Source organism: Aquarana catesbeiana, linkage group LG02 (assembly GCF_042186555.1).
Source record: "Aquarana catesbeiana isolate 2022-GZ linkage group LG02, ASM4218655v1, whole genome shotgun sequence".
Classification (NCBI taxonomy): Eukaryota; Metazoa; Chordata; class Amphibia; order Anura; family Ranidae; genus Aquarana; species Aquarana catesbeiana.
In genome coordinates, this window is record NC_133325.1 from 569,411,942 (window position 1) to 569,429,904 (window position 17,963).

The 17,963-nt window shown below is 44.6% G+C and overlaps 1 protein-coding gene across 3 annotated transcripts in view; it reads left to right on the plus strand.

Annotated features, from left to right (window-relative positions):
• ADIPOR1 (adiponectin receptor 1) overlaps positions 1–14,686 on the plus strand; it is an 89,227-nt gene extending 74,541 nt beyond the window's left edge. For all 3 annotated transcript variants that reach the window (XM_073616066.1, XM_073616065.1, XM_073616067.1), the window contains 2 exons: positions 13,484–13,677; positions 13,941–14,686. In XM_073616066.1, coding sequence (XP_073472167.1) covers positions 13,484–13,677; positions 13,941–14,069 — 323 coding nt within the window. In that variant the 3' untranslated portion in view covers positions 14,070–14,686. The remainder of the gene's footprint in view (positions 1–13,483; positions 13,678–13,940) is intronic.
• Positions 14,687–17,963: the final 3,277 nt, after the last annotated feature.

Here is a 17,963-nt window from a genome sequence, read left to right on the forward strand (position 1 = left end):
TACGCTAGTATGGGTAGACTCCTGTGGTTAAAAATTGGTCAGCCAGAGCACCATGTAAAAACCTCCTAACTGGGTTCCCTTTTCGTGGGGAGCGGCTATTTGGGGAAGATTTGGCTCTGAATGCCTGGACGTCCAGGTTACGGGATTGTCCTATCAGGATCCAATCCGACAATGCCACAGCTGTGGCCTATATCAATCACCAAGTGGGCACCAAGAGTCCCTCAGCGCAGAGAGAGGTAAACCATATTTTAACTTGGGCAGAAAGGAATGTTCCGTGCCTATCGGCAGTCTTCATTCCGGGAGTAGAGAATTGGCAGGCGGACTACTTGTCACCAGAAGTTATTCCCAGGGGGATAGTCTCTTCACCCTGACATTTTTGGGCTGTTTGCCACAAATGGGTGACTCCGGACGTAGCTCTTTTAGCGTCCAGATTCAACATGAAGTTGGTCAACATTGTGGCCAGAAAAAGGGATCCACTCGCATGCGGAACAGTTGCGTTGGTGACCCCGTGGGATCAGTTCTCATTGATCTATGCATTCCCCCCTATTCAGTTACTGCCATGACGACTTTGCAGGATCAAGCTGGAAAGAAAGCCAGTAATTCTGGTAGCACCAGCTAGGCCCAGAAGGTCATGGTATGCAGAAATCGTAAAGCTGGCAGTGGAGGGTCCATGGTCCCTCCCACTACGGCCAGATCTGCTCTCACAGGGACCGATATTCCATCCAAATGGAAATTTAACAGCTTGGCTATTGAAACCCACGTTCTGAAGAAACGTGGGCTTTCCGGGTCAGTTATCTCTACCCTGATTAATGCAAGAAAGCCAGCTTCCAGAACTATATATTATAGGGTCTGGAGGGCTTATGTTTCCTGGTGTGAATCCAAGGGTTGGCACCCTCGGAGATATATCATAGGCAGAATTCTTGCCTTTCTACAGTTAGGGGTATAAATGAAATTGGCCTTGAGTACTATTAAAGGCCAGCTTTATCAGTCTGATTTCAAAGACCACTTGCTTCACATTCTTTATTCCGGGGTGTTATGCAAGGGGTGATGCGGCTTAATCCGCCAGTCAAACCTCCTTGAACCCTTGGGACTAGAACTTATTTTTTTCTGTGTTACAAAAACAGCCATTTGAACCGATACAACGTATTCCCTTAGTCCCTCTGACAAGGAAGTTGGTATTTTTGGTCGCTATATCCTCAGCCAGGAGGGTTTCGGAATTGGCTGCTCTTTCTTGTAAAGAGCCATATTTGATTATTCATGACGACAGAGTGGTGTTACGCCGTCGTCCAGACTTTTTGCCAAAAGTGGTTTCAGGTTTTGAACCAAGATATTGTTCTGCCGTCATTTTTTCCAAAACCATGTTCCAGGGAAAAAAAGTCACTACATTGTCTTGATGTGGTGAGAGCAGTGAAAATCTATTTAAAGACAACTGCTCAGATTCATAAGACTGATGTCTTATTTATTCTGCCAGAGGGTCCTAAGACAGGACAGGCAGCGTTGAAATCCACTGTCACTAAGTGGATTTGGCAAGTTATAATTCAAACTTCTAATTTAAGGGGTAAGATTCCCCCTTTTCAAGTTAAGGCGCACTCTACCAGGGCGGTTAGTGCTTCTTGGGCAGTGCGTCACCAGGCCTCCATGGCTCAGATCTGTAAGGCCGCAACTTGGTCTTCAGTGCATACATTATTCACAAAATTTTATCAAGTGGATGTAAGGAGGTATGAGGATATCACCTTTGGGCGCAGTGTGCTGCAAGCAGCAATATAGGTTGTCAAATCTGGGGGTACCCTCCGGGTTGTGTCTCCCTCCCCTCAAGTAGCATTGCTATGGGATGTCCCATTAAGTTATTACTTAAGGCTCTGTGTCCCATGATGTACGATAAAGAAAATAGGATTTTTATAACAGCTTACCTGTAAAATCCTTTTCTTGGAGTACATCATGGGACACAGAGGTCCCTCCCCTCTTTTGGGATTTAGGTATATTGCTTTTCTACAAAAACTGATGTGCTCCTGGAAGGAGGAGGGGTTATATAGGGAGTAAACTTCATGGATTTTGTATACCAGTGTCCATCACCTGAAGGTGACCTATAACCCATTAAGTTATTACTTAAGGCTCTGTGTCCCATGGTTAGGTTTTACTTCCTCTATTTTCCCCTGCAAAGTAAAAGCATAATGGGCTAGTATGCATCGCATACTATTAAAGAAATGGATTCTGGACAGCCGCACTCCGATAAAAGCCTTTATTGTAATGAATACTCAATGTTCTTGTGACAACAGAAGCAGGATAAACAACTGACGCGTTTCACAAAATCATTGTTCCTTAGTCTCGCATACTAGCCCATTATGTGGCACTTACCTGCAAATGAAGCCCGCAATGTTCCCGCCCCTCTTCCTTCCAAGGCCGCGGACTCCGATTTTGTGACTGGCCAGAGTCACGTGACGTCACTCCCGCGCATGCGCGTGGGAGCCGTCAGCCACGGCACTTGCAAGTGAAGAAACCGCGCATGCGCCGATGACCTCATCGGCACTGTGTACAGTAAATATCTCCTAAACGGTAAATGTTTAAGAGATATTTCCACTACCTATAGGTAAGCCTTATTCTATGCTTACCTATAGGTAAAAGTGACACACTGGGCATTAAAAATCGCCATATTTAAGGGCATTTGACTTTCCGCCTCTAAATGCCCCTCCATGTTGTCCTATATGCACACATAGGTATTTACAGGGAGCCAGAGCAGAACACCTCACATGCCTAAATGCATGTAAACACATCTAAACGCATGCTAATGTCTGCCTGTCAAGCACTTGAATGTTCATTAATTTTAATGGCCAGAATAAATTAATATTCTGGCCAATTAAATAAATGCACTTGATGCGCCTAACACATTTGCAAAAACATGGCTTTAGGCACATTTTGACATTGCTTTTCTCCTGCTAGGAGAAAGGTGTTTGGAAGAGCAGGGCAAACACCCAATGTGCATGAGGCCCATATCAATCAGTATCATGAACCCTACCTACACTTTTGGAAATTCCTAGACATAAAACTGATCACCATAAACATTCAAACATTATGTAAAAAATACCACACTGGCACAAGATATGAAACTGTGTTCAGGTACAGAAAATCCATATTGTGTGCAATTTTTTATTTACCCTAAAATGAATGGACATTAGAAACGTTATGAATTCAACAGAAAAAAATAAAAAACTAGCTCTTTAGATCCATATACATGACAACTTTGTATGAAAAATCTGAATGTGTCTTCAGACTACGGTTGAATGGGTATGGATAGGTTAAAGTGGACATAATGCTGTCCATACATGTTACAATATGATTGTATCATCTCTGTACAGTCTCCCTATAGATTTTACAACTAATTCCAATGACCTACCTAAATAATCCAACTAACACGTGTGGCCAGCTTTAATAAAGATTATAGTTGTCAAAACTTTGTAAAGAAAACACATGTTGGTTTATATCAGCAAAGCTGCGTGGTATTTGGTGCCACGTCCCCAATCAATTATAACAATAACAGAAACAGGGAAAATACCAAGACTTTGTAGGCACCCAAAGTAAATACCACATTTTCTAAAAAGTTACAAAACCTTTATTAACCTCATAGGATTAAAAGTTGCCCAAAGGGCTACATAAACCGAGAAAAAAAGTACATACAGTATCTCACAAAAGTAAGTAAACCCCTCACGTTTTTGTAATTATTTTATTATATCTTTTCATGTGACAACACTGAAGAATTGACACTTTGCTACAATGTAAAGCAGTGAGTGTACAACTTGTATAACAGTGTAAATTTGCTGCCCCCTCAAAAAACTCAACACACAGCCATTAATGTCTAAACCGCTGGCAACAAAAGCGAGTAAACATAACATAAAGATGGCCTAGGCTATAAGAAGATTGCCAAGACCCTGAAACTGAGCTGCAGCACGGTGGCCAAGACCATACATAGGTTGAACAGGACTGGTTGTTCCACTCAGAACAGGCCTCCCCATGGTCGACCAAAGAAGTTGAGTGCACGGGCTCAGTGTCATATCCAGAGGTTGTCTTTGGGAAATAGAGATATTAGTGCTGCCAGGAAGCCTCTTCTAAAGATGATGCACAAGAACGCCCGCAAGCAGTTTGCTCAAGACAAGCAGACCAAGGACATGGATTACTGGAACCATGTCCTATGGTCTGATGAGACCAAGATAAACTTATTTAGTTCAGATGGCGTCAACCAGGTGAGCAGTATAAAGACACGTGTGTCTTGCCTACAGTTAAGCATGGTGGTGGGAGTTTCATTGTCTGGGGCTGCATGAGTGAGCTACAGTTCATTGAGGGAACCATGAATGTCAACATGTACAGTGACCTACTGAAGCAGAGCATGATCCCCTCCCTTCAGAGACTGGGCCAACATGACCCCAAACACACCTCCCAAATGACCACTGCCTTGAAAAAGAAGCTGAGGGTAAAGGTGATGGACTGGCCAAGTGTGTCTCCAGACCTAAACTCTATTGAGCATCTGTGGGGCATCCTCAAACAGAAGGTGGAGAAGCGCAGTATCTCTAACATCCACCAGCTCCGTGACGTCATCATAAAGGAGTGGAAGAGGACTTCAGTGGCAACCTGTGAAGCTCTGGTGAACTCCATGCCCAAGAGGCTTAAGGCAATGCTGGAAAATAATGGTGGCCACACAAAATATTGACACTTTGGGCCCAATTTGGACATTTTCACTTAGGGCTGTACTCACTTTTGTTGCCAGCGGTTTAGACATTAATGGCTGTGTGTTGAGTTATTTTGAGGGGATAGCAAATTTACACTGTTATACAAGCTGTACACTCACTACATCACATTGTAGCAAAGTGTAATTTCTTCATTGTTGTCACATGAAAAGATATAATAAAATATTTACAAAAACGTGAGGGGTGTACTCACTTTTGTGAGATACTGTATATAAAGATAAAGTCACATAAAATGGTTGTGGACCATCGCTTAAACCATATCCATGATACTCCAGAGGCAGTGCCAGTACATCATAAACAAGACGCGTTTCAAATTTTCAATACCATTAGCGTTTATTAAAATGGAAGTAAACCCTGGTGAGTTTTACTTCCTCTTTATTTTCCTGCAAAGGTAAAGCATAATGGGCTACTATGCATCGTATAGTAGCCCATTATGTGTCCCTTACCTGACACCGAAGCCCTCGCTGTCGCCGTTGTCCCCACGAGCAGGATGCTTCCATCTTCGCCCCTCTTCCTTCTGGGGCCGCAAACTCCGGCTCTGTGACTGGCCAGAGTCAGGAGCCACCAGTCACGGCATGATCCCTTTTAGAAAGGGCACGATGTGCCCTTTCTAAAGGGTGCATGCGCTGATGACATCGGCGCATGCACCGTAGTCATCAGCGATCGTCTTTTTAGTAAATATCTCCTAAACCTTGACGGTTTTAAGCACCTACAGGTAATCCTTAATATAGGCTTACCTGTAGGTAAAAGTGGTTGTACAAGGGTGTACAACCACTTTAAACAGTTGTACATCAAAGAACATGAGATAGGTAGATTGTCTTCAATCAAATAACCTCCAGCGACATACCCAAGACTAGCAATAGGCTGCGCAATGAAATTTGTCCCAACGTCTGGGCTTCCACAGCAAAGAATGGAGTGTAAACGTTCCAAGAATGGTTAATCAATGGGATTTCACTGGATGGAAGGGGGTCCCAAAAAGCCAAAGCAGTCACGAATACTATCGCCAAGAGTAATGGAGGTCTCATTTTCTTTGATGTACAACTGTTTAATAAACGGTTAGTGATTCCAACCCCCTGAGGAAGACGTATGCTATTTAATATAAAGTTGAAACACATCTGTGTTTATTATGTAAACCTGGCCTTTCCTCTGGAGAATCATAGATATGTTTTCTTTTTTTTTTTTTTTTTTTTTTTTTTTTTTTTTGTTTGTATAATCTTTTTTTAGAACAAAATGACATGTCATAGCAAACCTTTCCATATAAACAAAGTCATAAGCCAAGAAGGACATGTATCAAATGCAAGGTGCAGACAATCAAACTCCTAGATAAATAAAATAAAGGAAGAACAATAGTAGTTGTTTGACTAGGTGATATTGGGGCTTTCCCCTTTGGGGAGTAAGGGAAGCCTTGATGGTAACAACTCCAACTAGCATAGTCAATATAGATATATAGAGGAGCCTTGGCTTGATATCCGAGTGGCTAGTGCTAAGCCAGCAAATGCTGCTGGAAACTCTAAAGTGACTACAGAGTCACCCAACCGACCTGAGTGCAGGGGGAGGGAGGCAGAAATGGCCTCCAGCTAACCTCCCTCAGCACACCACCAATACATGGGCCACTCCGAGGCAGATATTAGACACTGAAGGGGAGATGTCTGACAGCGCCTCTCTCTAGAGAGGAGGCCTCCCCTGCAGCAACAAAGCACTAGGGCCACATGTCTAGCTACTGCATTATTGTGCAGTACAGTAACCAAACTCCGCAAAACAAGAAACATATGCATTGTTTAAAAGAAGAAAAAAAAGAGAGAGGGAAAAGGAGAAGACCGGAACATACCTTAAATCTCGCAGTAAATATTCATGCCCACACCAAGCCCATCATCCTATGGTGGAAAAAATTACTTATAGAAATGGAGGGAGTCACATCATGACAGAATGAATCTCTGCTCCTTATTGTCCTGACTGAATATGAGTTCTAAGGGATGGTTCTGCCAACTCCAGCAAGGCCAGATCTAAACTATAAGACATTTGCCCTGGATATAGTCTATCCAAGGTGACCAAATGCTTATAAAGCGATCACGGGTGCCTCTGCAAGTCACTATCCAGTCTTACGCTTCCCTTATTTTATTCACCCTGCGAATCCACCACTCCCGGGTAGGAATTTGTGTTTGTTTCCAATAAATTGGAAGCGCATTTAATAAATGGGGCAATGTGCTTTTCTTGTAATGGCTAATTGGGATTTGAGGGATATGCAGGGTGAAGTAAATCGGGTTAGAGGGATATCCAATCCTAAGATATCCTTTATTTGGGACTTGATGTCAACCCAAAAGGGCCTGATTACAGGACACTCCCATTACACATGTAGTAGCATACTTCGGTTTCCACAGCCTCGCTAGCATTACTCAGGTGTGGAAGGGTAAATACGCGCCAGATCAGCTGGCACCCGATACCAGCGTGATGAAATCTTATCATTTTGTTTCTTGTATTTTAGAATCAATAGTGCTAGAGTGAGCAAGCTGGTATAGGTGAGCCAACTGAGTCATGGTAAATTCAAACCCCAAGTCCCTCTGCCAAACCCATATATATGTGGGCTTAGATTCAAAGCTAGTAGAACCGAACAGTTGATATAGTTCTGAGACCATATGTGGTTTCGGATCTTCATCTACAAAAAGGCGTTCAAAAGGTGTGAGAGAGGAAATATCTCTGATAGAGTGGCTATGGACCTCAAAAAAGTGATGAAGTTGCCTATACCTACAGAAAGCCATCCAGGAACCTCTATGTTTAGCTTGCAATGTTTCAAAATTCAGCAGCTTACCATTCCTCATGAGCTTGCCACAGCTGGCATTACCATCATCCCACCCAGGGCCCAAGAAAGGCCATTTGTTCTCCGGGAGGAAACCACAGGAACCCACCCAGCAGAGCCAGTGGGGACACAGGCGGAGCCAAAATCAAGATCGGATAATCTGATCCCAAACTGTAAAAGCTAAGGTCGTCAATTGGGAGGTGGTATCGGACAACCACGGGCCGTATGATAAATTTCTGCCTGCCATGTATTTCTCCAGGGAGTCCCAAAAGTTTAGAATGTGTATGAAATCGCCAGTTGAGGATCCTCTGAAGAACAATAGCCGTGTAATATCGCTGTATGTCTGGGATTCCCAATCCACCTGCATGTTTTGGGCACCTCAGCACACTCAAAGCGACTTTTGGTTTCCACGTGTTCAACACAAACTCAGACAGCATGCTAGACAATTTGGTAAAGAAGCCTCTGGGTAGGGTCACCAGTAACATCTGCAGGTAGAAGAGTATTCTCGGCAGAATGTTCATTTTTATGATATTCACATATTTGTCCCTACCAAGTGAAAGCAGTCTTAGTCCATTGTGATAGATCCCTTTTAACCACGGCAAGTAACGGTGGGTAATTGGCAGCATACAGGGTGTCAAAGCGATCCGTGAGCTGGATGCCCAAGTATCGAAAGGAGGACTTGGCCCAAATAAAAGGGAAGGCAGCCTGAATGCTGTTTGCCAAGGAGGGAGCCAATTGAATAGGTAGAATCTTTGACTTTGTAAAATTAATTATAAAATTCAAAAGCGATCCAAAATGGTTAAGTTCTCGCATTAGGTTTGGTAATGAGATCAGGGGGTCCGTAAGATGAAATAATACGTCATCTGCATACGCTGACAATTAATGTTCAATATTACCGACCTTCAGACCCTTAATATCAGTACTTGCTCGCACAGTGTGTAATAGGGGGCTCAAGTACCAAGGCAAAAAGGAGGGAATAGAGAGGGCACCCCTGCCTCGTGCCATTTCTGGTGAAGAACCGGTAGGAGAGTACCCCATTCACCTTTGACCTGTCCACTGGGGGCGGAATACAGAGCCATAATCCATGTCAACATATGTGGTCCTAACCCCTGGGCCTCTAGCACCGGTCGCAAGTATGGCCAATCAGCGTGGTCAAACACTTTTTCTGCATCCATTGATCAGATTATATAGGGCCGAGGATATCGACAGTTACGGCCCGTGAATAAGTTGGATTGCTGTAAAAGAATTGTCCCTATCTTCATGACCGGTAATGAAACCTGTTTGGTCTGGGTGAATGATATGGGGCATTAGATATTTCAGCCTGTTCGCTAAAATCTTGGCCAGAATTTTAATATCCACATTAAGGAGGAATATGGGGCAATAGCTTTGGGGAACAGTAGGGTCTTTGCCTTCCTTCGGGAGTACTGAGATGTGAGCCAACAGTGCATCTGGGTGAATAGTAGTGCCCCCTGCTATGGAGTTAAAATAACTGCACATAGAGTCCGACAAGGGGGGGGGATAAAACCTTATAATATGCCTTGGTGAACCCATCTGGGCTAGGGGCTTTTCCCATTAGGCAAGGACTTCACTACTCAATCTCAGCAGGCGTGATAGGCGACTTCAAAGTGTCAGGGAGGGGGATTCCCGAAGTATTCCTGAATGGCCGTCGACCTAGACCACACGGACATTAGGGGGCAAACCGAAGTCTAAATTATATAATTCAGCGTGGTAATCCCAGAACCCCGAGACAATTTAAGAGGACTGGACCATGATTTCTCCAGAGGAGGAGTGAAGCTTTTGTATATATGCCTGGGCACGTTTCTTTCGGCGAGCTCTTGCAAGCATTCGGCCACATTTATTGCCATGCTCATAATATTTATGAGACAAATATCTAAACTGCTTATGGGCTTGGTGATCTAGCAAGCACAAGAATAGCTCTCTTAGTTCAGTCAGTCTCGTCAGTGCCTCAGGATCCCTACAATGCTTAAGGCAAAGCTCTGCTTGTTGAAGGGCATCCAGTACCCTTTAAAAGTCCGCTTGACGCACTTTCTTTAGCTTAGAGCCTAAGGAGATCAGCTCCCCCTCACCACTGCCTTATGGCCCTCCCAGATGATTCCTTCACTAAGGCCATCGGTGGTATTCTCTTTGAAATAATGGGTTTAGATATCCGCAACCACCGCAGTATCGTCCAACAGATTTTCATTTAAACTCCATGTTCAGGCCCTATGGGTGCCAGGTGGCAGGGTTAAAGTAACTTTGATAGGAGCATGATCTGAGATAATGATGTTACCAATGGACGCCGACTGCAGAAGTTCAAGGGTAGGGCGGTCTACATAAAGGAGATCTATGCAGGTATACACATCATGGATTTTAGAATAGTAGCTGAAATCCATTCCCGAAGGGTGAAGCACCTCCATCTATCCATCACAAGGTGGGTCTGATGGGTCTTGCGAAAATGTTTGAGGAAAGTATAAGAGTGGGAGGGTCACTTATGGGACGTATCAAGTGAAGGGTCGGGACTAAGGCCCCTTGCACACGATCGGACCGTTCAGGTCTGCCTGTCAGTTTTGACGGCGGACCTGAACGGGCGCTCCATGTTAGCCTATGGAGCGAGTGATGTCAGCGGAGACATGTCCGCTGACATCCGACCCCGTCCGATCTGCTAAAAGCAGACGGATGGCCCTACGTCCAGATCCGTCGCTCGCGGATCGGGTGAGATCTGACGAAAACGGACATGCTGTCCGTTTTCATCCGATCCCTCCATAGGCAGCAGCGGCGCCTGACAAGCCCCTCCCCACTCAGTGAGCAGAGAGGGACCTGTCATCCGCCGGCTCAGCGGAGATCAACTGACTGTGTGAATGAGGCGTAACATTGAAGTCGCCCCCTAGGATCAGGAAACCCTCCTTAAATTCCTGCCAATTGCTCTAGGGCTGTGTCAATTAAGGTAAGGTATTGGCAGCATAAATCGTGGCAAATGTATCGTTTCCCAGCAATGGTACCTTTCGGGAAAACATACCGATCCTGGGGATCCACCCTATTCCCAGTGGGCTGGAAGGGACAGGATTTATGGATCGCAATAGCCGCGCCCCTAGACTGGGATACCGGAGAGGTGCTCAGGAACCACTGAATGTATGGGTGAGTGGGTAGCTTGGGTACCGAATGTATCTCCTGCAGTAATATCACCTGTACCCCTGACCTTTTTTAGTTCCCACCACAGCTTCCTACACTTGCCTGGTGAACAGAGACCCCGAACATTGTAGGAAATTACCTTAAGAGTAGCCATAAGAGATCCAGAGGATGGGTAAGTCGCTAAATGCGCCAGCAAGTTTGGTGTGGGCGATGAAGCGAGAAATTGTTCCTGGGAGAAGAGGGAAAGAGAAAAGGAAGGAGGAAAAAAAAAGGACAAACATGGAAAATTATCAGAAGAGACATAAAAAACATTGCAGAATGGTAATAACCAAACAACTATTCTAAACATCTGTAGGTTAGACTCAGGACAGCGCTCCACTAGGGAGAGGGCCCCAAGCCACAACCCATAACCCATGGTCCCAATAAGGCCTACGTGGGGAACTTGTGCCAACATAAGAGGGAAGATAAGGAGGCTCCGTCCCCATCCACTGCATCTATCCAGATACTATATCCGGAGGAGGGGGAGAGATCATTACAGAGTGCCGGAAGGCTACAGTCTAGGGCCAGTACAGCAAGTCTGGGCACCTGTAACAGAATCGCAGACAGCATCAACAAGTAACAAAGTCAAGCTGGGGCCGCATACGCCATAGATAGCCATGGACTCCACCAGGGCCAGTTGCAGCAACACTCTGGTATCATGAGACCAGATATGGACCCAACAAGGAGGTATACATAAGTTTGCAGGGTCACCCTGTGACACAGGGTAGGAACTGTGGAAACCTGCCCCATCGGTCTCTGGGGGTGGACGGGCCTGGAGAAGAACCAGAAGTGGGGCGTTGCCGACCTCTTTTGCGACTTCTGCCTTTAGCTGGCAGCCAAGGTTGAGGGAGCTGAAAAGTGGGGAAATCTGACGATCCTCTCCAGTCCGGGAAGTCAACTGAATCCAACTCAAGAGTGGATGCAAAATGTGGAAAATCATCTTTGGTGCGAAGTGTGACTGGTCTGCCCTCTTCAGTCACCTGTAGATAGAAGGGAAAGCCCCTGGACAACCGCAAGTAGGGGGCGAAGCACCCTGGGCTGCATAAGTGTATGCCTGAAAAAAATCCTTATAGAAGAATAAGTGTGCTCCATCAAAATCAAAAGAAGGCTTGTCACGCATTTTCTATATAATGCGATCTTTAAGCGTATATTTATGTAGTTTGTAAATGATATTTCTAGGATTGTTCACAACCTGGAAAGGGGGTCTAAGTGCCCTATGGGCGCGATCATTCTCATTGGGAGCTGTAGCTGGTAGCTCCAGTATTTCCCTAAAGTGTGGATAATGTCCCTTGGAGCCGTGGCTTCTGGCAGGCCACGAATTTGGATATTTGCCCGCCGGCTGCGGTTCTCCATATCATCCAACTGACACAGTAAGATTTCAATTTGCTGATCCTGTGTGATGCATTTAGTCTGGCGCATAGAAATGGTGGGGAGTGCTTCCCTTACTTGCAAAGCCGGCGCCGGTACTCAAAGCCGATGGACGAATCAACTTGTGGTGCCGATATCGTGGGATCCCTGGACAGGTGAGTGTCCTTATATTAAAAGCTAGCAGCTACAGTGTTTGTAGCTGCTGACTTTTAATTTTTGTTTTTTTTACAGGCTGGAACTCTGCTTTAAAGAGCTTGTAAACCTTCCTGGTATGTTTATACCTATAGGTAGGCCTAGAAAAAAGACACAAGTCCATCAAGTCCAATCTGTGTGTGTGCTTTTATGTCAATATTACATTGTATATTCCTGTTATGGTTGTTTAGGTGCCTATCTAATAGTTTTTTTAAATTATCTATGCTCCCTGCTGAAACCACTGCTTGTGGAAGAGAATTCCACATCCTTTCTGATCTTACAGTAAAGAACCCTCTACACAGTTTAAGGTTAAACCGCTTCTCTTCTAATTTTAGTGAATGGCCACGTGTCTTTTTTTAAATTCTCTTTTGCAGAAAAAGTTTTATCCCTATTGTGGGGTCACCAGTATGGTATTTGTACATTTGAAGTCATATCCCCTCTCAAGCATCTCATCTCCAGAGAGAATAAGTTCAGTGCTCGTAATCTTTCATCATAACTAAGGTGCTCCAGTCTCTTTATTAGCTTTCTTGCCTTCTCTGGACTCTCTCCATTTCCAGTACATCCTTCCTGAGGACTGGTGCCCAGAACTGGACACCATACTCCAGGTGCGGCCAGACCAGAGTCTTGTAGAGTGGGGGAATTATTGTTTTATCTCTGGAGTTAATCCCTATTTTAGTGCATGCCAATATTCTCTTGGCTTTGCTTGCAGCAGCTTGGCATTGCATGCCATTGTTGAGCCTATCATCTACTAGGACCCCCAGGTCCTTTTCTATCCTAGATTCCCCCAGAGCTTCTCTGTGCGGTGTTTAGGAGATATTTACTGTATACTGCGCCGATGATGTCATCGGCGCATGCACTCTGAAGGAACGGCTGCCCTTGCCATTTCTTCAGAAGTGTGTGCCGTGGCTGGCAGCTCCCGTGTGCATGTATGGGAGTGACGTCGTGCGGCTTCGACCAGTCACAGAGCATGGAGTCTCTGATAATTACTTGGGTTTCTAAAATGTCCCAGGATTTTCCCTGTTTCCTTTAATGTTATCTGTGTTAAAACTGCTAATACAGCATACATAATATTTAGAGCCTTTTTTAACAGTAGAAATTTGAGTGGTGTTGTCTGTGAAGGCTTATAGTATTTTGCCCTATCAGCATGTTTTTGTAAAAAAAAAATTGTCTAGATTCTTATATGTATTTCTAAATTCTGGAGGTCTTTTATGTTTTGTTATTTTAGGTGTGTTTCTTGGTCTTGGTCTGAGTGGCATTGTTCCAACCCTCCATTTCACCATTGCAGAAGGTTTTGTTAAAGCAACTACAGTGGGTCAGATGGGCTGGTTCTTCTTAATGGCTGTAATGTACATAACAGGAGCTGGGCTGTATGCAGCGAGGATTCCTGAACGTTTCTTTCCTGGCAAATTTGATATATGGGTAAGTGTTGTATGCTGTTCTGAATATGGTTCATTGCTGTTGTGTTATGAAAAATAGTGAATCTAGCATTCTGAGACAGAGTCTAGAGCATTAATTAATTTACATAGGTTGCCAATTGGAAAGTGTTTGTGGCCCCAGGACAGATGTTTTAGATCCAATACCTGGGTAAACTCGATAAGTGCTAAGAATCTAATCAAAGATAAGTGCTTATTAGTGTTTTTCTGCAGTGTGCCCTAACTCATCTTTCCTTATTTCTCTTTCAGTTCCAGTCTCATCAAATCTTCCATGTTCTAGTCGTGGCAGCAGCTTTTATCCATTTCTATGGAGTATCCAACTTGCAAGAATTCCGTTATGGACTGGAGGGCGGTTGCACAGATGATTCCCTCCTGTAGTGTTTGGAATGAAATTAGACTGTGCATTGGGACATGTACAAGGGTGTGTTTAGAGGACATTTAAACTGGTTTATTACTCATCTATATTTAGACAATGCAAAAGACCTCAGTTACAAGGCAATGGTCACTGTTACCTCCTCGTTTGGAATACCAGAGTCCAGCAAGTATAAGACATACACAAGGAGCTAAGATGTATTTTTGACCATAACCTTTAATTGCCTTATATCTTAAAGAAGAAGGGGCACTAGCTGTTTTAATTTGTTTTATATTAAGGTCTCTTCTATTAGGTCACATCTTCCCACCATCTGGGTCTTTTATACATCTGGAATCAGTTAGAAATGGAACATACTAAGTCATCACATTCTACAGGATTTCTTATTTCATTGTACTAATGACAGTACTGTACAGTATGTGCAAAGCATTAGTGGACCCAGGAATACTGGGCCCCTATTGCCTTCAGATTACGACTTCATGGTGGGATATTAAATATTCACACCTATGGTATTACATAAATACAAATGTTCATGTATATTTACTCATGTCAAAACTTGTTACCTTGGTAAAGGCTAAATGAGAAGTTAAGAAATAAAGTTTAACATTGTGAAAAGGAAATATAATTGCATTTCGATATTTGTTTCAGAGGTGTATTTAATGTGTTCAAATACCTTGGTTATGGGCTCGTTCACACCTGAGAGATTTTCTGCTTGTAGCTCTAAAACACTCAGCAAACCTAATCCCATTCATATCAATGGCCCCTGTTCACATCTGAGCATTCTGTCGCCTGAAGCAAAATGCCTGCATCTCAAAAAAGTACACGAGCTTCTTCTTTGGCAGATTACAAGCGCTTTTTGGGACCATAGACTTCAAAAAAACGCCTGACTTGAGCGGTTTAAAAGCGTTTTCTGCTCAAATAGCAGCTCTCCACCCCTAATTTCCTCTCCCTCTTCTCCCCCTAGTGCTTTCTATTGGCTAAACGAAAATGCCTGCAGCTGTAAAACATTGTAATACACTTCTTAAACGCTTTAAAAAAAAATCTTTTAAAAAGCTGCAAAAAAGCTTAAAAAAAAAAAAAAAAACGCCAGTAAATCAATACACTCAGGTGTGAATGGAGCCTTAGAGGGGTTCTGGGGCTGTTCTCATGATCCTGCTATACCTACCCAATGAGTTATTGCGCTGAAACAAGAGTGCAGGACAGTAGTTTTGATTTTCCTATATGCTTGTCCTAGAGCAGTAATTTACTGAATCTGGATCAGGATGTCGTGATGGAACCCGCACCTCATTCAACGATGTATGTGCGTTTATATGCATTTATAGGACATTTCTAAATGCATGAAATGATTTTAAATGATTCATTTCACACCATGTTTAGGTGCATTCAGTTTAGCTGTATTTAGAGAAAATAAAACTCTGTGCATCCAGTGGCAGATTAGATACTCGGAACATGTCTAAACACATATAAATGCAAGTACATTTAAAGGCAGGAGAACTTGATCTGGGGTGAATAAAGTTTGTTTATTCTTCCCCCAACCATTTCTCCTGTGTTAAAATAAATCAAATGCAGATCAGTGTGAACGTGACCATATTGTTATATTCACAGGTTCATTTTACGTTGACTTATTTGTTGGCTGCACAAGCAAATTTTGTGCAAAGCATTGCTGTGTACCCTCTGGCTTGGTGATCTGTTGGCACATACCTCTCAGGCTTGCAAATAAATCCTAGATCTTGGTAATTACTGCACATGTTACACACATGAACATTCTGGGTGAGGTTGAGTAAACTCCTTAATGTAGATGTCTTTAGTTGTGGACACTATGATGCACCTCTGTACAAACGCTGTAGCTTAGTAGAAAACGTAGCTTGAATAAACTTTTTCCATGCAGTAAAAACATAATTTAATTGATTATAATGGGAAATTCTAATGTCAACATCATTTCAGTCACTGTTGTAGTGTTTGCCAGAAAGTAGTTCATTGGACGACACAGCGTTTAGAAGGTTTGACACTGATTAAAAAGTTTCTCCTTCTATGCTATACTTTTCTAGAACAAGGAGTTAAAACCTCAGTTGCAAGTTAGTGTTCTAGAGCTGGCTTTGGCAATCTTTTGAGCACAGTGTGCCGAAAAATGTTTTCAAAGAAATTGAGCGTGCCGATTTTATAACAAAAAAATGTCAACTTCACACTCTTAATCATGAAAAGGATTTTTTTTTATAAAGTAAATACTGTAAACTACTTTAGTAATGAGAAATTAACATCCTACACTCTCACGCCTCAGATCAGCCCCAATTCATGCACCTTCACACCTCAGATCACTGCCCTTCTGCTCATCTTCCCCACCACTGTAACCCCCTGCACATCTGTACCACCCTGATTTTCTGTCCCACCACTGTAAACCACTGCTCACCTGCCCCACCAATGTTCCCCCTTTCTCATCTGCCCCACTGCTGTACCTCCCTGCACATCTGCTCCATCGCAGTACCCCCATGCTCTTCTGTCTCACCGCTGAACGATCTTCTCATCTGTCCTAACACTGAACTTATCTGCTTATCTGCCCCATCAGTGTAACACTCTTTCTCATCTGCCCCACCACTGTACCTCCTGCACATCTGTCCCACCACTGTACCCCCTGCTCTTCTGCCCCATCACTGTAACCCCCTGCTCATCTGTCCCACCAATGTACCTCCTTTCTCCTCTGCCCCAACATGGAACACCCTGCTCACCTTTCCCAGCACTGTAGCCCCCTTCTCATCTGACCCACCACTGTAACCCCCTGCACATCTGCCCCACCACTGTAACCCCCTGCACATCTGTCCTACCACTGTACCACCCTGCTCTTCTGTCCCACCACTGTACCACCCTGCTCTTCGGTCCCACCACTGTAACCCCCTGCTCATCTGCCCCACCAATGTACTTCCTTTCTCCTCTGCCCCACCAATGTACTTCCTTTCTCCTCTGCCCCAAAACTGAACCCCCTTGCTCACGTTTCCCGACACTGTAACACCCTTGTCATCTGGCCCAACACTGAACCCCCCTGCTCATCTACCCCACCAATGTCCCCCCTTTCTCATCTGTCCCACCGCTGTATCTCCCTGCACATCTGCTTCACCGCTGAACCATCTTCTCATCTGTCCCACCGCTGTAACCCCCTGCTCATGTGTTCCACCGATGTATCTCCTTTCTCCTCTGCACCCCTCTGTACATCTGCCCCACCTCTGTACCCCCCTGCTCCTCTGCCTCACCGCTGTAACCCCCTGCTCATCTGTCCAACCAATGTACCTCCTTTCTCCTCTGCCCCAACACTGAACCCCCCTTCTCATCTGGCCCAACACTGAACCCCCCCACCTGCTCATCTTTCCCACCACTGTAACCCCCTGCTCATCTGCCCCACCAGTGCACCCCCCTGGCTTTTCTGTCCCACTGCTGAACCCCCTTCTCATCCCTCCCACCACTGTACACTCCTGCACATCTGCCCCACCACTGTACCCCCTTGCTCTTCTGTCCCACCACTGTAACTCCCCTGCTCATCTTCCCCATCAATGTGTACCCCCTTTTCTCATCTGCCCCACCACTGTATCTCCCTGCACATCTGCTCCACCGCCATATCCCCATGCTCTTCTGTCTCACTACTGAATCGCATTCTCATCTGTCCTGACACTGAACCCGTCTTATCTGCCCCACCACTGTAACCTGCTTTCTCATCTTCCCCACCAATGTACCTCTTGCACAACTGTCTCACCTCTGTACTCTGCTCTTCTGCCCCACCTCTGTAACCCCCTGCTCATCTGTCCCACCAATACACCTCCTTTCACATCTACCCCACTGCTCTACCCCCCTGCTTTTCTGTCCCACCACTGAACCCCCTTCTCATCTGCCCCAACACTAAACCCCTGTGCTCATCT